The sequence below is a fragment of the Medicago sativa genome, chromosome 5, assembly GCF_051527215.1.
Source record: "Medicago sativa cultivar Bolivia chromosome 5, Bolivia_mono, whole genome shotgun sequence".
Lineage (NCBI taxonomy): Eukaryota > Viridiplantae > Streptophyta > Magnoliopsida > Fabales > Fabaceae > Medicago > Medicago sativa.
The window spans coordinates 80,684,307-80,707,584 of NC_140753.1; the positions used below are offsets into that span (position 1 = coordinate 80,684,307).

At 35.6% G+C, this 23,278-nt stretch overlaps 3 protein-coding genes and 1 pseudogene across 6 annotated transcripts; 2 read left to right on the forward strand and 2 right to left on the reverse strand.

Annotated features, from left to right (window-relative positions):
• Nucleotides 1-204: 204 nt before the first annotated feature.
• Nucleotides 205-1,456, forward strand: LOC146925603 (uncharacterized). The gene is made up of 3 exons (XM_085711998.1): nt 205-400; nt 651-973; nt 1,307-1,456. The coding sequence occupies exons 1-3, from the start codon at nt 205-207 to the stop codon at nt 1,454-1,456; spliced, it is 669 nt and encodes a 222-aa protein (XP_085568124.1).
• A 5,195-nt stretch (nt 1,457-6,651) lies between these two features.
• On the forward strand, nt 6,652-13,348 carry LOC146925604 (uncharacterized). 4 transcript variants are annotated; one of them, XM_085710492.1, is made up of 13 exons: nt 6,652-6,755; nt 6,858-6,901; nt 6,977-7,275; nt 7,365-7,485; nt 9,298-9,364; nt 9,492-9,533; nt 11,132-11,237; nt 11,334-11,444; nt 11,864-11,935; nt 12,015-12,116; nt 12,213-12,259; nt 12,377-12,404; nt 13,005-13,348. In XM_085710492.1, exons 2-13 carry the CDS (start codon nt 6,877-6,879, stop codon nt 13,194-13,196), a joined length of 1,212 nt encoding a protein of 403 aa, XP_085566618.1. In that variant the 5' UTR covers nt 6,652-6,755; nt 6,858-6,876; the 3' UTR covers nt 13,197-13,348. The 4 variants fall into 4 exon arrangements, with proteins under 4 accessions (XP_085566618.1, XP_085566620.1, XP_085566616.1 ...); XM_085710494.1 differs by having other exon boundaries at nt 6,863-6,901; XM_085710490.1 differs by having other exon boundaries at nt 6,858-7,275.
• A 507-nt stretch (nt 13,349-13,855) lies between these two features.
• On the reverse strand, nt 13,856-14,704 carry LOC146925605 (large ribosomal subunit protein uL3c-like; annotated as a pseudogene).
• Nucleotides 14,705-15,223: 519 nt separating this feature from the next.
• LOC146925606 (uncharacterized) lies at nt 15,224-15,748 on the reverse strand. The gene is made up of 2 exons (XM_085711999.1): nt 15,617-15,748; nt 15,224-15,529 (listed from the first exon to the last, which is right to left on the reverse strand). Exons 1-2 carry the CDS (start codon nt 15,746-15,748, stop codon nt 15,224-15,226), a joined length of 438 nt encoding a protein of 145 aa, XP_085568125.1.
• Between the last annotated feature and the right edge of the window lie 7,530 nt (nt 15,749-23,278).

Below are 23,278 nucleotides of genomic sequence, written 5' to 3' on the forward strand. Positions count from 1 at the left end.
ATTACTCTGATTTTTAATTATGAATTCTTACGTTGGGAAAACGGGGTGTTACAGTCTTAATCCAGGTTTCTTTCAAAAGTTTTGGCCCCTTATTGGTACAGAAATTTTTGAAGCTTGTTGTTCATGGCTTGATGAAGGTACCTTCCCCCTACTTTAAATGATACTAACATTGCTTTAATTGTAAAAGTGAACCATCCAGAGAGCATGAAGGACCTTCGTCCCATTTCACTTTGCAACGTCATCTACAAGATTCTCTCAAAAGTCCTTGTCAATCGGCTCAAACAAATCCTCCATAAGTGCATCTCTGATTCTCAGGCTGCTTTTGTCCCCAGTAGAGACATTCTTGACAATGCTCTCACTGCTTTTGAAGTTCTTCACTATATGAAATGCAAGACCAGAGGTAATGAAGGAAATATTGCCCTAAAGCTTGATGTTAGTAAAGCCTTTGACAGGGTCAAGTGGAGTTATCTACAAGTGGTGATGGAAAAAAATAGGTTTTCCAAATATTTGGATCAGTTGGATTATGCAATGTGTCTCCTCTGTCAACTATCATGCGCTTGTCAACAACGATAGTGTAGGACCTATTACTCCCCTTTGTGGTCTTCGTCATGGGGATCTCCTTTCCCCTTATCTCTATATTATTTGTTCAGAGGGTTTAAGTTCTTACATCAAGCACCACGAGAATATCGGCCTTATCCATGACACTCGCATCTGTCGGGGGAGTCCATCGATTACACATCTCCTCTTCGCGGACGACAGTTTTCTTTTATGTAAGGCTACTATCTCTGAAGTGACAACCCTCAAAAGTATTTTAGATACTTTTGAGACTGCTAGTGGCCAAGCTATTAACTATCAGAAATCCTCCATCGCTTTCAGTCGGAATACAAATTCGACTCTCCGAAACAATATTATTCATCTCTTAGGTGTTGTGGAGATGATGGGGCACGATAAGTATCTTGGCCTCCCATCTATGGTAGGAAGAGACAAAAAATAAATATTCACTTTTATCAAAGAACGTATCTGGAAAAATATCCAAAACTGGAATGCTAGATCTCTTTCACATGCAGGTAAGGAAGTGCTCCTAAAGTCAATTGCCCAATCTATACCTACTTACTGTATGAGCGCTTTTCTGCTCCCTACCTCATTTGGGGAAGAAATAGAGCGCATGATGAATCATTTTTATTGGGGTTCGAAGAAGAATGGTGGTAGAAGTATTAATTGGTTAAACTGGGATAAGATGACTACTTGTAAGGATCACAGTGGTCTTAAATTTCGAACCTTGAAGGTTTTAACCTTGTCATGCTAGGTAAACAAGGATGGAAGCTCCTCACAAACTCTTCCTCTTTCCTCACCAAAGTTCTCAAAGCTAAATATTTCCCTAGAAGCTGGTTTTTGGGCGCCACTATTGGTCATAGCCCAAGTTTCACGTGAAGGAGTATTTAGAGCACTATTCTGATGTTATCTCTTGGTTATAAGTGAAAAATTGGTGATGGTAATCATATCTGTAACACCCCGTTTTCCCAAAAAAAAAAATCACATATAAATCAGAGTCATTCAACATAAACGGAATGCTACACTTCTTAAAAATCATAAATGGAATAAATAACAATTCATCCTTCATAAATTGGTCAACATAAATATTCAAAAACTTCACAGCGGATTTTAATTCGACAACATAATTAGTCTTGACACGAAGGCCTCATCAAAACGTCTCGTAATAGTCCAAAAACTAAATTTTAGTCATGTAAAATCATAAGTGGTACGTAAGGAATAGAAAATAGCCACCAAAGTTCCCATCCCGTTAAGTATCAGAGCACCTAAAGACACAGTGAGAGATAGCCACTCACGACAGCAATCAACAACTACTTATTCTCGACTACCTGCAAGTTACTCATACGAAGAGCAACATTTCCAAGCAGAAGGGGTGAGATTCACAAACAATAATGTTAAGCATATAATTCAACAATTATATTTAACAACATAAACATCATCAACATATCATAACAATGGTCATGTAGCATCATTATCATCATCATAGTCAACTTCATAATCAACATTAATATCAACTTCATAAATCAACTTAACAACTTGACTCGACAATGCAACTTAACTCGACTATGCAACTCTATCATTTTACTCATGCATGTGGTACCATTCTAGGGCATAAGCCCTCGTCGCTTTTGAGCATAAATATACTCCTAGGGCATGAGCCCTCGTCGCTATTGAGCAAAAGCTCCTAGGGCATGAGCCCTCGTCTTTAAATGAGTATGCATGGACTCAATATCTTACAACTTAGACAACAAGAACGTCTTACATGACTCCAGTACTTTGACGACCAACAACTTCAACGACATCGACATACAACTTACAACTTAAACGACATTGACAAACTTCTTACAACTTTGAAGACATTGACGACAACTGTGGTAACGACAACGACATCGACTTCACATCATAATTTCATATTCATCAATCATAAACAACGTTATATAACATCGTATTCAAACATCAACAATTCATCATGCAATTTTATAAAAACATAATAAATTATACATAACATATTTCCATGTCAAACCAAGGATACTAGAAAGATATCACAATTATCAACAACTTTCATGTTTATACCAAAGACCAATTTAAAACAGAGACGTGTGAAAAAGACGCAAAAACATGAAACAGATAATGCTGTCACCGTATAATTTCGCTAAGACCTCCTCGGAGTATTTTCATCATAACTCAAAAAATAAAAGTCATTTTCACGTCAAACCAAAGCCACTGGAAAGCTAACAAAATTATCCAAAACTTTCATGTTTACACCCAAGGCCAATTCTGTAGCGATCAATACTGTTTTCGTTTCAAAATCGAAAAAGTTGTGCAGAAAGTCCATAAAAATTCACTGTGACCTACGTGCAGTAATTTGACCATAACTCAAGTTCTATAAATCATTTTGACGTCAGACCAACGACATTAGAAAACTAACATCCATACCTACAACTTTCGTGTTTACACTTAAGACCAATTATGTACCGATTAATATCAGTTTCTATTTCAAAATTCGGGACAGAGATAAGAAAAAAATCAGGAAAAGCAACTTATATTATTCAAAGTTCACATTCATTCAAAATCATCACAATCAACAACAACTCAACATAATTCATACCCAATTCATAATATGGCATTAACAACAATCATCAACAACCACAAATCAACAACAACATAACATAAATCATCAATTATCACTCTTAACCCTAATTCTCCAATTCTCAAAAACTAAACCTACAACATGTTAAATGACATTTCAGAATAATAGACTCAAGATTATTGAATGATAGTGTCACCCTTACCTTAGATTGATTTATTGCAAGGATTCTACAGACTTCTCTTCTCTAGGTTTCTCCTCTTTCTCCCAAAAACAGTTTGCACGTAATCCTTATTTTCTAACTCTGACTCTCCTCTTTATATAAACCTTAACCTATTTATTTTCTCTTAATTCCAATTCTGCCCCAAAGCCTCATTATTCTAAATAATTATATTTCTCCACTAAGTATATACTTTCACTAAATATATTTTTCCACTAAATATATACTTCCAATAAATATATTCTTCCACTAAATATATTTCTCCACTAAATATATACTTCCACTAAATATATTCTTCCACCAAATATATTTCTCCACTAAATAATAAAATAGGGGCTACTAATAAATATCAACATATAATAATAAAAATATCACTTATCAAACATATTAATTAAATTATAACGGAAAAGACTCTAAACTCAAATAAATAAATAAGTAATAAAAATAGGGCGTTACAATATTAATGTCTGGAAAGACCCATGGATCTGCACTCGTCACAATTTGCGGCCTACATCATTACCTGCAAGAAATCTCATCAATTTGATTGTCTCTCAACTTTTCAATCCAACAACCAACACTTGGAATCGTGACTTTATTGCTTCTATAATGAACACACAAGACACATCTGATATTTGTAAGTTGCCTTTGCACTCTCGAACTCCCTCTGATACAATAATAGGGAATGCATCACCTAATGGCTCATACACGGTTAAATCTGCGTATAAGATGTGCGTAAGTATTTCAGACCAGCAGTTAAATTATCATGTCCCAGGGGATTGGAAGTTGATATGGTCATTGTGTGTTCCGCCAAAAATCAAACATTTTTACTGGAGATTGCTTCGCGTCTGCTTACCTACAAGGTCTAATTTGCAAAGTCGTGGAGTCCATTGCCAATCAACTTGCGTGGTTTGCAATCGTGACCTGGAAGATGAAACGCACATGTTTATGCATTGTAAATTTGCTACAGATTTTTGGAAAACAACAAATCTGTGGGGTAAGATAGCATCGTACATGATGTCAAACGGTAGTTTTTCCTCTATTATGTTTGCCATCCTTAGATCGCTTGAAGTGGAAAATCGTGTTGGATTTCTAGCTATATTATGGAGTATTTGGCGTGCGCGTAATGCCTGTTTACGGGAACAAAAACCAGTCAATACACAAGCATCTTGTGTGCTAGCGTTGGATACTGTTCAAGATTTCATGTGGTGCAACCGTCCCAATGATACTTTGCAGCCAACTACTATAAGATGGTCTAAACCGCAGGCAGATTGGACAAAGTGTAATGTTGATTGTGCCCTCTTCGAAGCCGAAGGAAAATTTGGTGTTGGTATCTGTTTCCGAGACAGCCTTGGACATCTTATCCAAGCCCACTCAATGGTTTTTCCCTCTATTCCAACCGCAGTTGAGGGTGAAGCTACTGCTCTACAACAAGCCTTCCAAATTGCTCTCGATCTTGGTCTCAATCGTGTTGTTTTTGAAACTGATTGTCAGCTTGTTGTGAATGTTGTCCTTAGTAATAGCCCATATTTTAATGAACTAGGAAGTTTACTCTCTGATTGTAGGGCGTTGCTTTTTTCTAATGCTACTTATGTTCTAGCTTATGTTAGGAGACAAGCTAATAGAGTCGCTCATAATCTTGCTCGAACGTCTATATTACATGGTAGTCCCAGTACTTTCAATCATCCTCCCTATTGTATTGACTCTATTATTTTGGATGAAATGAAATGAGCTATCTTTCCGTAAAAAAAAAAAGGTATAGGGATATCACTTGAGTATCATTGAATTTTGGTATCATTGGTATTATTGTTCCTATATCTCTTTTGATCACTCATTCTCTCTTATATAAATAATTTATTTTAATAATTCATTTATCATTCTCTCTCATCAAATGAACGAATGGTACCAATGACACCAAAGGCCAATGACATCCAAATATTTTCCCCCACACACTGAAATAACAATAATAATAACTCTGGTAAGTTTTTTGAGAAGAGTACTCCAGCAAGTGTTCATTATTATAATTAATTTTTTACGGTACTCTAGTAAGTTTTCATTATTATAATTAATTTTTTTATAAAGTATAAACACTTAAATAAATAAAAAATAAATAGAATTAGTGAATACAAATTTATTTAATAATATATAAAAGATATATTAAATTATCAATTCTTAAATATTAATTGATGTAGATTTTCCTTAAGGGGCTGTTTGGTTGAAGAGAAGATGAGAAGAGAGAAGTTGAAGAGAGAGAGATAGGAGAGAAGTGTCCCATCAAGGCTGTTTGGTGAGCAAAGAAATAGGTGAGAGAGATTAAAAACTTGTGGGCCCCACATCAATATTCTTTCTCTTCATGGATGTGAAGAAACGGGAGGAGCTGTTGGTATCTTGGGCATTTCTCAATTATACCCTTGCTTACATCATATGAGTAACATAGGCATCTTATTTTTTGTTTAAAGACTGAATAACACTATTTTTTTTTATAACTAAATAACAACGATAAAACTAGTAAAATTAAATAGTGTGATAATCTAGTCATATATTTTTTTTAATAAAACTAGTGTAATGAATTGATTTAATTAACAGACTATGTTAAAATATTTTTAAAAATTAATTAAAAAGTAATCTAATTCCTTTGTAAAAATAATCAATTTAATTTTTTAATTAAATTAGAATAAAAAACTACATTAATTTATATATGAGATCCTCTTAAAAATAATATATATGAAATTAAATTACTAAGATAATAATTGTATTAGTTTTTTTAATATAAGGATATTTTGGTCTTTTCAAAAATTAAACACACTTCTTTCTCCTCTATTTCTTTCTTTCTTCTCTTGTACCAAACAATCCATCAAATCTACCCTATTTCTCACCTCTTTCTCTCTTCACAACTTCTCTTCTACACCAAACACACCCTAAAAAAAATTAATTGATATAAATTTTGTTATTAATTATGCATGTGATTTTATGTCATTTACACTTATTAGCTAGTTGAACCGTTAATTTACCAAACACTTCAATTAGTTTATCATCTATAAATAATCAATAATCAATATACAAGCTATCAGTATAAGTTATTAGTCATCTCACATCAGATATAAGCCATCAGCTATTTTTAACAAATAGAGCTTTGAACTTTTCGGGTGGTCTTTGAGTGAGTAAATAGGGAGGCCTAAACAGCAAACTATTTCTGAATTGTGCTAATCAGTGTTTTTTGTGGATAAATGAGCATGAGCAAAAAAAAAAAAAAAGACCTCGGTATTATTATTTAGAAAAACGCGTTAGCCTAGGCATGTGTTGAAAGGGAAGAGGAAAGCAAATTCAAATAAGGAGTGGCAGCCGGCACACACGCAGGCAGAAGCACAACCTTACTGAAGCTTTCCTCGGCCGCATCTCGTAAGTTCTCTCTCTCTCTCTCTCTCGACTTTGTTTCGTTTGGTTGTTTTTTGCTCTGCTTATCGACTCGACTCTATTCGTGCTTCCTTCCTTCCTTTCTAGGACAGGACAGACAAACGCAATGGCACTTCGTTTTGAGATTCTCGGTAAGTTCAAACGTGCTCGTGCCTCTCGATTGACACTTCCTCATTTTGTGTGCCAAACGCCTTTATTCATGCCAGTGGGCACTCAAGGAACAATCAAAGGTTTGACAACTAGCCAGCTTGAAGACATTGGTTGCCAAATAATACTTGGAAATACTTATCATTTGGCCTTGAGACCTACTTCTGAGCTTCTTCACCAACTTGGTGGTCTTCACAAATTTATGAATTGGCCACGCGCCATGCTTACCGACTCTGGTGGCTTCCAAATGGTTTCACTCTTGCATCTTGCCGATATCACAGAAGAGGGTGTCACATTTCAGTCACCAGTAGACGGAAAGCCGATGCTTCTAACACCTGAGGAATCAATTCAAATACAAGTAAGTCCATTGATGAGTAATGACACACACATTTGTGGTGTGCTCCTCTAATTCACTTGTTTTCATTTTTTTTGGCATAAACTGTGCAGAATAGAATTGGAGCAGATATCATAATGGCTCTCGACGATGTTATAAAGACCACCACTACTGGTTCAAGAGTTGAGGAAGCTATGTACCGAACACTTAGATGGATAGACAGATGTATAGCAGGTAAGCATTTTAGTCTATGGTGATTCATTGTAGAAAGTAATGGAGTGAATGCTGTTATGTTTTACTATCAATCAAGAGACTGTTTATGAAGGAGGATTACAATAAGTGATAATAATTCACAATGAGAATTTTAGTAAATAAGAATAAATGAACAATAAATAGAAAGTTAATGCATTGACTAAAAGAATAATATGGATCCTTCTAGAAAAGAAACACACACACACGCCGTACACATTCCAACACCCCCTCAAGTTGGTGCGTAGATATCTATCATGCTCAAAGATGGGTTTTGCCAAACTTTTGGTTAAAATATCTGCAGTCTTTTGATTAGAGGTCACAAATGGTAGACATGTGATTCCAGCATCTAACTTCTCCTTTATGAATGACCGTCAATCTCAATATGCTTGGTCCTGTAACGTTGAATCGGGTTGGGAGCTATGCTAACGACAACATTACAGTCAGAATATAACTTAAATGGAAGCCCAATGGAAGCCTTCTTAAAAAAAATACTCTCTCCGTCCCATAATAAGTGACACTTTTGTAAAACAAAATTGTCCCAAAGTAATTGGCTCGTTTCATTTTATGCAATATTAATTACCCTTTTCCTATTATACACTATAATTAATACTAATTCATCACTCCCAATTCAAATCAATATCTTTCACTCTGCATTTATGATCATGGTGAATGCACCAATACTTGACAGGGTTCACTTACTCTGGGACAAAGGGAGTAAGCCCTTTCCGGGGTTGACCTTCAAATATCTCAGTATTCTATAAACTGCCTCAAGATGTTCCTCATAAAGAAAACGCATAAACTACTCACTACACTGATTGAGATGGAAATCGAATGATTTTTGATTTAAAACTATGCATATTTTTTGGAGACAAATTTTGAGCAAAGAAATGACGCCATCTTGGAATCCAGGTTGACTTACTTTTGTTTTATTCATCAATTAGTTTCTGACCTCAAGTTCTTCTGAACTATAAAAGGCAAAGTGTAGTGGGGTTGAACGGTGATTTTGTGATGCTGAATCTGGCCCAGCATGCATCATTACTCACATATACTATATGTTTGTACTGCAACTCTGCTATTCAACATCAATTCAGAGACAAATATGGTCATACTAAGATGACACCAGTTGCAGCAAAAGATTTTAAAAGTCAAACCATTGGAACCACGAGCAAGAGGAAAACATTATTTCAAAATATGAATTGTAAAATTTAGAACTTTGGAGGGCATTCTGTTAGTTAAACATGTTACAGTTAAAACTGCTTCACCAGACAAATGATTTGGTACTTTATTTGAGAAAAGTAAAGCTCCAACAACCTCCAATAAGTGTATATTTTTTTTTTCCTTTTGCAACCTCATTTTGTTGCAAAGTATTAGGACATGAACTTTGATGCACAGTTCAATTTTCACAAAAAAAAAATCACCCAATCATTTTGTTGAAGATTAGGACAGTAACATATTGGTCTGGAAGTTAGTTGTGATTCATGAACAACATCACCTAACAATAAGTACCACATTCAATACCTTGTACGAAGAAAGAAAGGTTGAAGTAAATTAATCAAGCACTAGAAAATAGTTTGTTTTCTCCTTGAAGGCTTTGCATTCAGAATGTGGAGAAGTACTTGGAAAAGTTTCTTACATGGCTTATGTATTGCATTTTCTCTCTTTGCTTGTTAGTGATGTGAACTGTTAAGGATGGTCTCATTTGTACAGAATTTTACATTAGTTTTAGCATTGGCTTCTATAATCTTGTTTTGCGTTGTATGCCGAATATTAATAAACGTTGCCTTGTGTAAACAGCTCACAAGAGGCCTCATGATCAAAACTTGTTTGGTATTGTGCAAGGTGGTTTAGATCCTATGTTGAGGTGGGTTCCAGCAAAAAACATAACCTTCTTGCTGTCTGTTGCGCCATTATTTTTAGTTTTCTATTAGTTAATGATTGATTTATTCGGACATTCTATTTTGCTGATAAATTAAATATTCTGTAACCAGGGATATATGTGTTAGAGGTCTGGTGGAGCGCAATTTGCCTGGGTAGGTCTATATTTTCATGTCAGCATAACATGGTTTTTGGTTGCCAAATTTTTTATTTTTGTTGTGCTTTATTGTCACGTGACTGAAAGGTCACATGTTCAAGTCCTGTAAACAGTCTCTTGTGTAGAAAATAAGGTAAGGTTGCATACAATATACCAAATGGTGGGACCCCTTCCCAGACCTTGCGTATGCGGGAGCTTTAGAGCACTGAGCTGCCCTTTTTTTGCTGTACTTTAAGGCCTAACTAGACTGTGTCTAACAGTTTGGCTGGCTTTGTCTTTTCATATGGTAACCCTCCAAAACTTGACTTGAACGAATTATTATATCTATTTGCTCTTGTCAATGTGAGAAAAATTGATGAATTCTTCTTATGGTTATACTTATTTAATCTATCCTACATCTGAAGGTGTTTGCAGACAGGTGGGAAGGGAAGAAGACTGGTAAAAGCCCTAATTAGAAGAGTGATCAAATTAAGAATAGCCTAATAATTAAAGATAGAGGTAGATCAAGAACAATTACAAGCGTCTGAACTATGGCGTAGAATTGGAACTCTAAGTTTGATTCCAATTCTACTCTAGGATATAGTATATAATTAAAATTTAAAAATAAAATTAGTTATAAACCTTAACATTATTTTTTTTATATATAATACTATAGAAGCGTCAGGGATATTTATCTTAATTTAATTTCTTTTGTCAAAGTTTAAAAAATAATACTGGAATTATTGTCACTGCAAATCTTGGGATATTAACGTCCCTAGGGAAGGATGTTAATCTCAAATTTGGTGTATAATACTAAAGAAGAAGGAAGGATATTAATGTCGCTACAAATCCTAAAAAAATTGAAAGAAGCAGGAAGGGTATTTAGGTCGAGGCGTTGAGCATGTTTTCATTCTATTTGTGGAATTGGTAATTTTTAGGTAGTTGGCCAAGAACTGAAATAGCTTGGGTGAGTTATTGTAATTCTAGGGAATTGTAGTGACATTAATAACCCAAGCTCAATTCTAGACTCTAAAACAGATACCAAGTGAAACCATATAAAAAGATTTTTAGGTCTAAATGGCCTCTCAGAAGAATTGTTCTTTGTCAAGGCGGTTTATGGAGGATAACCAAAATTCCAGCACATAAACATAGGATTGTGACCTATGGTGGGCCACTATTTAACAACATTCAACATTATTCAATGGTGTCATTTGATTTGAGTAGGTGATTTTGCCATTCTGGTCAATGGTAAAAGATTTTGGTTGTTGGTATTGTCTCTCACATTTTTAGCAGCATCCATCAATTCCTGGAAAGATAAAGTACATACGGAACACATTTGTTTTTTCTATTAAAATGAAATGGTGTAGATGTGCATAAAAGGGTTTCTTATATGCTTTACACAAATATGAACGAACCTTATATGCCACTCATAATTTGTAATGTAAATCATGAATTCTGTGCATGGTCATGTTTGAATACTTTTCCTTGCATAATTTTCTTTCTTCCAACATAAAATGCAACTTTTCATATAGACTTAAAAAAGTAAGCTGCCTTCAAATTATCAGTTATTTATTTCTGTAGTGATGGGGAGTTAAATATAATTCTCTTTTGTCACAGCTATGCTATTGGTGGTCTTTCAGGCGGTGAAGATAAAAATTCATTTTGGCGAGTTGTTGCTCAGTGCACTGCTGCTTTGCCAGAGGATAAACCGCGATATGTTATGGTCAAAATTCTTTATTGAGTAGGAGCATTTTTTTTTTTTTTTTGAAATATTTCAACGTGATAGTGATATTGTAACTTTCCCTTGTACTTCTTTCAGGGAGTTGGTTATCCACTTGACATTGTTGTTTGTAGTGCTTTGGGGGCTGACATGTATGACTGTGTTTATCCTACTCGTACAGCACGCTTTGGCACTGCTCTAGTTCCTGAGGTGATAATCTTTTTTTTTTGTTTTTTTTTGTTTTTGGTATTTGAGGTGATAATCTTTTACCTCTTCATTGATAATTTTTAACATTATCTGTCTCTGTGTGTGGTTGTCATATGCGTATATGATAGATAGATCCATGACTATTTTATCTACCCGACCAGCATATATTTCCTAGTATTTGCACTACTAGTAGGGTGTTTCTACAAAAGGTGCAATCGTTCGTGTATATGCTAATACTGAAAAAATATCCGATAAATCATGATGATATTGCCTCCATATTGGGATATTATAATTTTTCAATTGCACATTGGGCCAGTTTTAGTATATTTGACGTGTGGAATAATGAGAATTTAGAATAATTCTCTGATGTCCCCGCTTTCATTGATTTCTTTTCAAACTTACCTTTTTCAGTATTCTTGCAGGGAGTGTTAAAACTAAAAAACAGAGACATGGCTGATGACACCCGTCCAATTGATCTGACTTGCCTTTGTATGGTATGTTTACAAGAGGCTGGTTGTAAATTTCAAACTTTTTGTGGAAACCATCATGTGTTTAGTGTTTTTTTTGTTACAGGTTTGCAAGAACTACACCAGGGCTTACATCCATTGTCTTGTGACAAAAGATGCCATGGGGTCTCAACTTCTTTCATATCATAATTTATATTATATGATGCAGGTACAAATAATATCATGTACTAAAATGATTTATTATAAGCATATGGTTATCATACTAATGTTATGACTAAAATTACTGTCCTTTAAAATTTTGCAGCTTAGTAGGAATCTCCACTCTTCAATAGTTGAAGAAAGGTTCCCAAAGTATGTTTTACCTTTATATTCAGTTATTATCTTCTCCACTTTCATCTTACTTATCCTTTCAACTAATTTATTGCTTCTCAATATGCCAATAACCATATATTCTTTTGGTTTTTGAAGGTTTGTATGCGACTTTCTGCACCAAATGGTATGTTTTAGAAATTTCATCAACCTTCCTTGAATTTTGGGCACCATCACATTGACTTCTGCTTAAAAAAATCGACATAGTTAATATATCTCTTAACTCTGCCCATGAACATCGGCAAATTAAACAAGAAGGATAAATTGGTAATTTATCATTATAAAAAATGAATGATTCCATCCCATTCTCCTCAAATTGGAGGGAATGAAAATAGGGGAAAATGCTGGAATGAGATGGGAGTAGATTCCTTTGGATTCCATTCCATGACATTCTTTTTTAATAATCATAACAAAAGAGCCTTATCCCATTCCCCTTAATTTCATCTCATTCCACGTACTCGAATAAAGCCCTTCAAAATAAAGTAGAGGTAGATTTTCTGCCAATACTTGTTTTTTCCAGCCTTTTTTAGTTACGCCCTTCAGTTTTGCTTGGTAAATCCTTGTTAAAGTGAACATAGGACGTCATTATTGAAAAATAATTTGATATAATTACTGTCTTTTTCTTCATATTAAGAAACTTTATGTATATTTGCATGATCATTCTTTCCATTTTATTGAGATATTTGTTAGTAGCTATTAGACCCTCTTTCATCTTCGTATACTACAGTTCCCAAAAGGTGATGTTCCTGAATGGGTCTGCAATGCTATGGAAGTGGCTGGAATCGACATTTCTTCTTGCTGTGCTCCACTTTCATCATGCCAAGAATATGATTCCAAAAATGTGTCAGAAGAATTCATTCATTGTGGTAGAACTGATTCAAACATAGGCGGTCATGATAGGTGCAGTGGTGAGATGTAGAAATTAGTTTAGACTGATGATTTCTTGTAGCATAAATTTTGTATCCTGCTTATGCTGCTTAAGTAAAAATTAGTGAAGGTTATTAAAATAGTCTTGAATCTTCATTCATCATACGCTTCTCAAGAGTAATTTATAGTCCATTTTAGTTCTTATTCATGGTGGCATTTAGTATACACACTTCCCAATACAATATTTCTATATTAGTTTTTTTAATTAGATAATTAATTAATATTTAATTAGTTGATATGGACTCAATGAGTGGATGTCCGGATGACCCATTAACGGAATAATGAGAAACCCTAATGACCATCCAATATAAAAGAGGTTATGATCCCCAATATACCATACACGGTGAACTCTCTCTTCTCCCCATCTGAAAGAGAACTACTTGAGGCATAAAGGTACCGGTTGAGGAAGAATCAAATCAGCCGCCGCTAACGTTCTTGTTTGTTTAAGATCACCTCTCTCTGTTTACCGTTGTTGTTGAGAGGGCTGCCATGAAAGCTTTATCAAGTATTCCTAATACCCTATTTCTTAATATCTTGGTAAATCAAACATGTCGTAGATCCGTTCATATTTATGTTCATTGTTTTGTCTTGCTTCCGTTGTTGATTCATAATTGTTGAACATGAAATCTGTTTTTATTAAGACCTAAATTTCTAACAGATAACATTAAGATCTTTATCAATTTTAACAATCTTAAGCTTTCTGGTCTTCTTGTTGGTTCCACCCATCCTACCAGGCATCTTCTTTCCCTTGTATACGCGACCAGGTGTAGTTTCGGCACCAATGGATCCAAGTTGTCTGTGACTCTTGGAACCATGGCTCATTGGTCCTCTTTTGAAGTTATGACGCCTGATACCACCTGTCAAAGTAAGTAAGTTCATCCATTGAAAGATATTATTATTAACTCAACTAGAAGGGAATGCAAAGAGGGAGAGAGAGAGAGAGATACAAACCTTGAAAACCCTTGCTGATGTTGGTGCCAGAGACATCAACAAGATCACCCTCATTGAAAAGTTCATCAAAGACAAGGCGCTGATTAGGTTCAAAACCATCAACGGATTGAAGACGAAACTCCTGAAGATGTCGCATAGGAATGGCTCCGGCCTTTTCAAGATGACCCATTTCAGGTTTGGTCAATTTGCGGTCTCTAACCCTCCGGTAACCAACTTGGACGACGTTGTAACCGTGGCGTCAGTTTTGATTTGAGTGACGATGTTACCTTCTTTGAAACCGACAACGGTGACGGGAACAACTTCACCGTTAGGTTGGAAAAAGCTCATCATTCCTAATTTGGTACCCATGACACCAACACCAGCCTCTAAGCTCATTTTCACCACCATCGTTGCAATTTCACAAATTGAGTAGAAAAAGAAGTTGAAAAGGAAAGTGAAGAAGAAGAATTATAACAAGGTACTGGAATGGAGAATGGAGAAGAAATGATAGACATATTGAATCACTTCACTACGCTCGATTCCGTTATCTCAAAAGAGAAGAGAAGAGAATGAAACACAACACCAACAACAGCAAAGCTTATCTTAGAATTTTGCTCTTCACCCTGCACATTTTGCTCGCGCCCTGCAGCCGTTCCAAATATACCCTTGCGCAAGTTAACTAACGCAAGTGTAAATGTATGCGTTAGTTAACATACGTTGCGCTACTTAAGTAACACATGTGTAAAACACTGCGTGAGTTAACCTGCGCAACCATTAGCACATGCGTGAGTTAACTCACGCACATTCTGTGCATACAACCAGAAGAGGCAGAAACCTCTATTTTCCTTATTTTTTCAATCATTCTTTCATACATTCATTCTAGAACAGAATTTTCATCATTAATTCAATAATACATTCAATCAAGAGCAACTCATAATTATATTACGAAAAATAACGGAATAAAACAACGAAATAAAATAACGGATAATGTCATAAAAACGCTAAAAAGCGCAAGTGTAATAGGATTACAACCAAATCCAACAAAATGTCAAACAAAAAAAACTACATAAGTCATAAAAGCTACACAAGTCATACTGGTCCATCCCGTGGGCTCCTACTCCTCCTCCGCGGAGCCGGCACCTGCTCCAGCATGCTCCACTCAGACTGTATGCCCTGCATGATGCGAAGAACCTCTGGATTACCAAACACATCAGGATGCCCAATTGCACTGTCCACTCTAGCTCTGATGTTGCTGATGATCTGGTATGGGTCGGGAGGATGTCTGGCCCACTGCTGCTCAACAAGAACCTCCTCGTAAGGAGGGACAGGACGAGGAGGAGCAGCAACTGCGTAGTTAGGAATGGCTGCAGGGGGTTCACAATAGGATGTGATACTCTAATGAACCATCTCATGTACCCCTTAGTATGAGCCCACGACTGGTTATCCGGAAACCGGATGACCCCTCTACTGATGGCTGAGGACATGTAGAGCAAACTCAATGAAGGCCTGGGCCACATCATCTGCCGCAAGAAGCTCAATGTCTGTAGGAGGCCTGGGAATAGTCTGCACATACCCGTACTGCCTAAGAACCCGCTCTGGCAAGTGACAGACCATCTTGTCGCTGCCGGCCATGATCCATCCGGAGTACCAGCGTATGTCCTGAAAGGGCGTAATGTGTCGTCGTCTCTCGTACGACATCCAGGTGACATGAGAATGGTCCATCGAATCAATGGCAGCTCAGAAGTGTCCCGGATCAGAAAAGCCCTTTGGAGGTTTCCATTTACTCACAAGCGGGGAAACAGTAGGGTCATATGCATCATCATCAATCCTCAGAATGATGTTTGAGAAATGCGCCAAAGTCCATCCCTGCAAACACAAAGAAACAAATATTTATATCACCGCAAGAATTATACAAACAACGAAACATTTACGATCCAATAAGTAAAAAAGAAGAAAAACAAATATTACCACAAGCAATGTCATGTAACCACCACATGAGGCCACAGATGAGTCGGAGGTAAGAGATAGCTGCTCATATAGGAAAGCAAGTCCCATCCCACCCCATGACCAGCTGTCCAACTCGTCCATATCTTGCAGCGCAAGCAGCCAAAGCAGATTAATGTTTTTGATGTTTTTGCTGGAAAAAATGGTCCGGCCAAGCAAGGGCAACAGAAACGCCTTAACGCAGGCCAACCTAACTCGAGCTCGCTCCTGTTGCTCCTCTAGTGTGTCAATCTCAATCAGCTGATTACACCTATTCAAGAGCTCCTCGTAGTGCCTCTTCAGTGCACCAAAACTGACATGAGAACCACCCTGTTTTGTCAGCTCCTTAGCGGCATCCTCCTTTGTAAACAGTAGGTCCGCCTGCATCATCTCTAGCCCCTCCTCACGGGTTAACTCTTTATCCGGAAGGAGTCTCCCAGTGATGGGGATGCCTAGGAGACACGCCACATCATATAGTATGATGGTCATCTCTCCAACAGGTAGATGGAAGCTGATGGTCTCCTCATGCCATCTCTCTGTCATTGCACAAACGAACCCGTGAGATATGTTCTCGTACCCACTAGTCAGGAGGGGAGTTAGACTGGACATATTCACTTCATCCCAGAACCACTCATTTTGTTCCCCCGACATAGGTAATGCCAAGTTTTTAATGCTCAGCTTCTTCCCGTGCGAGATACCTTTCACCCTATGTTTTCTTCGAAACTGAAATACAAAAACAAAAAACAACAAACAACACCGTTAAATAAATAATAAGTAAAACAAACATTAAATATATGCTAACATAAATGTTAATTCTAACATTAAATAAGTAAAATAATAATTATAATAAGTTGTAAAAATAGTAAAAGAAGTAAAATAAACATTAAATTATACTTACATCGGCATCGACCCATATCCTGCATGCCACATGTCCACCAAAGTGAAGTAAAAGCCTGAGGTCAGAAGGCCCCCCTGCATAGCCGTCTCGGCCGGCCTCGTACATCACCCTCGGCACCCCTTGAAAACGAGCCCCACCATCATGCTGCTCAGGCTTCTCAATATCATCATGTTGTTGAGGCTCCTCAATAACAGACTGCTCCTCAACAATAGGCTGCTCATAATGTTCCTGATACTGATGCTGCTGATAAGCATCAAACTGATACTGGTGAGGCTGAGGCTCCTGAAAATGATACGCATGATCCTGCGGCTGCTGATACACCTCATAATGCTGCTGATACTGCGTCGGGTCCACCGTCTGGGATTGGCCCGTCTGGGATGATGATCCCCCTGCAGCATCAACTCTAGGAAGTCTCGTTCCCCCACCTCTCCCTCGACCAGCCATAGGAGGGCGTAATGCTTCTTTCTCCCTCCGTGCACTACCAGTAAGGGCAGGCCTCCCTGCCCTAAATCTGTCACTCCTATCCTGAGGCGGCTCAGGCGGTCTCTGAGACGTATTCCTTCGAGGCATATCTGCACAACATTTAACAAAACACAAAAATTCCAACAATGTCATTTCAAGGATACATTTTCACACGCACATTGTGTCATTTCCAACAATTCAGCAACAACACTAAAATTCCAACAATGTCATTTCAATCCGTAAACTACCACATTGCAGTCAAACATATTATAATCAAAATTAACAAACCATATGCTAACTAATTTGATAATTCACAATCCAAAAAAACAAAACAATTACCATTGAGACATTTTACCAAACACATAGTGTGCAATTTTCAAACAACTAGGTAATCTAACAATTTGTAAACCCTAAACTACCACATTCTACTCTAAACAACTTCTAAACATCAATTCCTAAGTTAATTCATCACAAACAATCATCAAAACAAACATGCAAGCAAAATTTATAAAAACCTAAAAATGTGGGCTTTGGGGTTAGGGTTTGGGGTTTGGGGTTTGGGTTTGGGGTTTGGGGTTTGGGTTTGGGGTTTGGGTTTAGGGGTTTAGGTTTAGGGTTTAGGGTTTAGACCAATAAAACTGCACAATTATTGTTGTCTTCACTACTACTCAATGTGATTCAGATTGAGATATGTTGCACTGACACACACCTAGTTTTACAATTTTAGAACACTACGCTTACTCCACTTGGTGTTTGGATGAACTAACACATATCCTCCCAATATTCTTTGGAAAAGTGGCAATTTTTTTTTGGTGGTGGCCGGGGTTCGAACTCCGGACCTTGCATATTTTATGCATTGTGCATACCAATTGAGCTAAGCTCATGAGGACGGAAAAGTGGCAATTGGTCATAAATTCAAGGGTGCAATGGGGAGCAAAAGAAAGAAATTACCTAGCGTAAAATATTCTTTAGATTTTGCATAAATAGGACAGTGATCGTTAATAATTGATACGTAAAAAATTGATGAAGATTCTCATTCTTTCTTTGATTGATACTCTATAAGTACTTGTACTTAAACTCTTTCTCGTTTCCATCTTCTTTTGTACTCAATATAAATATTTTGGTACTCAATTGAAATATTTTTGTACTAGATCTAATATGTGAATTACTTAATAATAAAGTAATGTAATGTATTACTTTCCTTCAAAAAAAAAAAGTAATGTATTACTTTTTCTCAAAGCTCCTCACTTATTAGTTGTGAATTTTCTCTATAAATAGAGAGCTCACACAGTGCATTCTACACACTGAAATTCACAGTTGTTGCTTCATGTGCTTTTCCTCTCTTCTCCCTCCTTCGACTTGTGTTGACAAGTCTTTCTCCTTTTTCTACTCCTTCTGTCCCTTCGGAATTAAGAGTGTTCTTAAGACCATAGTCCCTTTTCGATTTATTGTCCCTTCAGAATTAAGGATGGTCTTAAGAGCATAGTTCCTTCAGTTATTTATGTCTCTTTAGAATAAATAATATTTTAAGATCACAGTCCCTTTTCGGTATAATAAGAATGATCTTAAACATATATATTCTTCTTCAATTCATGGAGAAGTTAGATGTTAGAATGGTCGTAACACCATATTTGAGTGGTTGAAATACCATATTGATATTTGGAGATGTTATAAATTAGAATGGTGTTAACACCATATTTGAGTGGTCTCAACCCATAATAGAGTGGTTATAGTACTACCATATTGGTTTCAGTATTAAAAGAGTGGTCTTATGACCATATTGAAGGTGTAATTCTCGAATGGTTTTCTACATTGCAGTAGCTAACCGCACAGTTGTAGTTGAGCTTGTTTTATCCTGGAGGCGGCGTGGTTGATAGTCTGCCTTGCACAATTTTGGGCAGTGCCACGAAACGTCTTAAAGAGAGCGACCTGGTCGTGACTCAACCTAGTAACAACTTCGGTAGAAAATAGAATTTGAAAAACCAAAATGCAACATTTTGGAAATCCAAAAACAACAATAAATAAAGCTTTTTAATCGAGTACTTTTTTCTCAACTTTTGACGTTTCTTCCTCTGTTGGTTCAGCCAAACCTTTTTCTAAAACAAGGTTGTTAAAATTGAGTTTTAACTCATAAAATTGTCTGATTTCAAATTTTTAGGTATACATTTTGAGTTTAATCGCTTGTAAAATCAAATTTGAATAAAAACAGAGTTCAACCCGATTTTACCGAAGTTAACACATAGTAAACTCTTGCTTTTGATTTTTTTTTTTTTGGATGTTTTTATGATTCCTTAAAATCGGATAGAAACTGAAGAAACTAACTCGATCTGATCTTACCCACTTTTGTAGATATTAACTCTTGCTTTTTTGGATAGGTTTAACTTTTAATAACTTTAGAAACATTAGAAACTCTTGTTTTTTGATTATTTTTTTTTTGATGTTTTTATGATTATGTGGGGTAATTTATGTAGTTTGATACAAGTTTATGAGCATTTGGATAGCTTTAGCTACTTTATTATGAGGTAACTTTTAATAACTTTCGCTACTTTAATATGAGGTAAACTTGTATGAGTTTTACAAGTCAATTCCACCTAGGTAAAATGAGTTGACGTAGAAATTCGGGTTCAACAATCTTGCTCTACAATATTTCCATAAGCACTGGATTATAAAATGTAGTCCATCAAACTTCAAAATTGTTGATTGGATTTGCTTCAATCTTAGTTCAACATGGCTTTGGATAGCATTTGCTTGCAATTAAAATTGTCTTATATATGATAAAATTGGGCACTTAATGAAAAACTGAACTCAAACAATATTTAATTTCACACAGAATTTAAACAAAGTTTATCTGCATAAGGAACTTTATTGGAGTCTCCCTTTTGTAATTATCTCATGATTTATCCTACTTCGTTTTCAATCATGCTGCTGAATTGACACCCTGCTATGGTTGAGCTAATGCTTGTACACTGAATCACTGAAAGAGTATGCGATGTTAGTTATTGTTTTGGCCCTCTAAGTTTTTTAAAGTTGTGATTTTGGCTCCCTAAAAAAAACAACTCTTTCTAGACCCCCTAAATTTAATTTCTGTTGCAATTTTGGCCCACCACATCAATTTTGACCCAGTCAAAGCTGACTTGGGCGCCACGTGTGTAAATTTTTAATTTTTGTAATAAAAAAACAAAGAAAATTATTTTTGTAATTAAAAAAACAAAAAAAAAATTATTTTTTTTTTTATTAAAAAACAAATTTTTTAATTACAAATTTTTTTATTTATTTTTTTAATTAAAAAAATTAATTTTAAAAAACAAAAAAATAAAATAAAAAATTTTACACACGTGTCCGTTGACTGGGTCAAAATTGGCGTGGGGGCCAAAATTGCAACAGAAAGTAAACTTAGGGGGCCTGAAAAGAGTTGTTTTTTTTAGGGGCCAAAATCACAACTTTGGGAAACTTAAGGGGCCAAAAGTGTAATTAAGCCTATTGTTTTCTGAAAACTCTGGACACTTAGAAAAGGCATTGAAGAGAAGAATTAGTTGGAATTGATTCCAAAGTGGTGGTTCTGTTCAAATTGGCGTAGACTTGACTGATAATAATTGCTCACACTTAAATTGTAGGACAATGAATCCACTGATGACTTATTCATGAGAAATTTCCTTGAAGCCTCTGTTAAAGCTTAACCACCAATACTGTAGTGATAATTCAAATCACTCATAAAATTAAGGACCAAATTCTACCAAAAAACCACACTTACAATTAAGTGATCCACATCTTCATTCATTTTGCAACCTCCCGTACACAGTTGAGCAAATTATCCTTGGTAGGAATACGATTAAGACGAAGCCCCCAAACAAAAATATTAACTTTGGGAGGAACTGTTTTGTCCATAAGTGCTACTAACAGAGTAGTCTGTGGATGGATTTAACCGCCAAACCCATCTATCTGCTACACCAACCTGCAAATCAATACTCCCTCCGTTTCAAAATGAGTGTCGTTGTAGCCAAAAAAATTGTTTCAAAATGAGTGTCGCTTTCAGTTTCCAATGCAATAATAACTTTTTCTTTTCAATTGTACCCTCCAATTAATACTCTGCACACTACTTCCAAAGTATTATTTTTAAAACTAACCAATAGTTAATAAGGATAATTTGGTAAAATAACCATTCTCTTTCTCTTAATGATTGCATTTCTTAATATGTGTGTAAACACCTAAAACGACACTCATTTTGAAACGGAGGGAGTATAATTTAACAATTGACTACACTCCCTCACCTGATCCGCCTCCCAAGCCAGCAACTTCCTTCTCCAAAACCACGCCTCTTCATATGCCTCCCAGCCTAAAAAATTCATCTCTTTTAGCGTTGCTAATTTATTTTCAAATAAATCATACAACCTTCTCAACCTAACATAACGGTTTGCCGTCTAACAAAGGATCACTCGAAAACAGTGCAGAGGACCCATCACCCACTTTCCGCCTTACATCGTCGGCAAGTGTCCTGAAAACAGGGTCATGAAGTGATATTTGTGCCAGAAAGCCGAGTAATAATTATCTTTTCAAAAACAACTTTTAACTTTGCACAATTTGCAATACAAAACTTCTTTCTTTAGTACTCTAACAAATAATCCATCCGTTCCTTTTTAAGTGTCATTTGACTACGGATTTAGCTTTCCTATATAATTGTCGATTTGATATTTTAAGAGGATGATTTCTCACTTATACCCTTTCTCAATTTCTCTTATCTTTTTCAATAGGGAAAAACTAATTAATGTTATCTATTTGAAAAACGAAAGTTTATTTTTTTTAAACAAAGTTTTCCTTATAAAATAAAGTTCTTTTTTTGTTGTCTTCAACATTCAAATTTATGTCACATGTTAGCATTTTCTTAAAAATATACAAATAAAAGCGAAAATATTCGATTTGTCACAATTATTTAGACACAATTTAGACAAACACACATATTTTTTTTGGTGGTGTTACAAAGTAACAAAGCAAAAAGAAACAAAAAAAAAAGGAAAAAAAACTAAACACTACATAGCTAGTTTATCTCGTAGAAGGAGAGACTCTAAGCCATCTGGAGGACGATCCCAGTGAGCTGAAGAAGCGGAATGGGCACCCTTCTTAGCCATAAAATCAGCACATATATTTTGCTCTCTTGGAATATGAACTAAATTGATAGTCCCATGGCGCAAGGCATCTGAGATTTCTAGTAACACAGAGGCATACATATGCAAACTTGCATTTGTCACATTGAGAATAAGGTCTATTGCTTCCAAACAGTCACTCTTGCAAATGAAGACACATATTTGAAAAAAGATATAAAAAGAAAAAAGTTAAGAAATATATATATATATATATATATATATATTTTTGGTCAGGTAACCTAATTTTGGTCAGGTAGCCTAATGGCTAGAATGAAAAAAGATATAAAAAGAAAAAAGTTAAGAAATATATATATATATATATATATATATATATATATATATATATATATATATATATATATATATATATATTGGTCAGGTAGCCTAATGGCTAGAATGAAAAAAGATATAAAAAGAAAAAAGTTAAGAAATATATATATATATATATATATATATATATATATATATATATGGCTAGAATGAAAAAAGATATAAAAAGAAAAAAGTTAAGAAATATATATATATATATATATATATATATATATATATATATATTTGGTCAGGTAGCCATTGCCTAATGGCTAGAATTCACCTTATAAGGTGAATAAGTGGGGTGTCCGGGGTTCGAACCTCGGCCCTTGCATATAATAATAATAATAATAA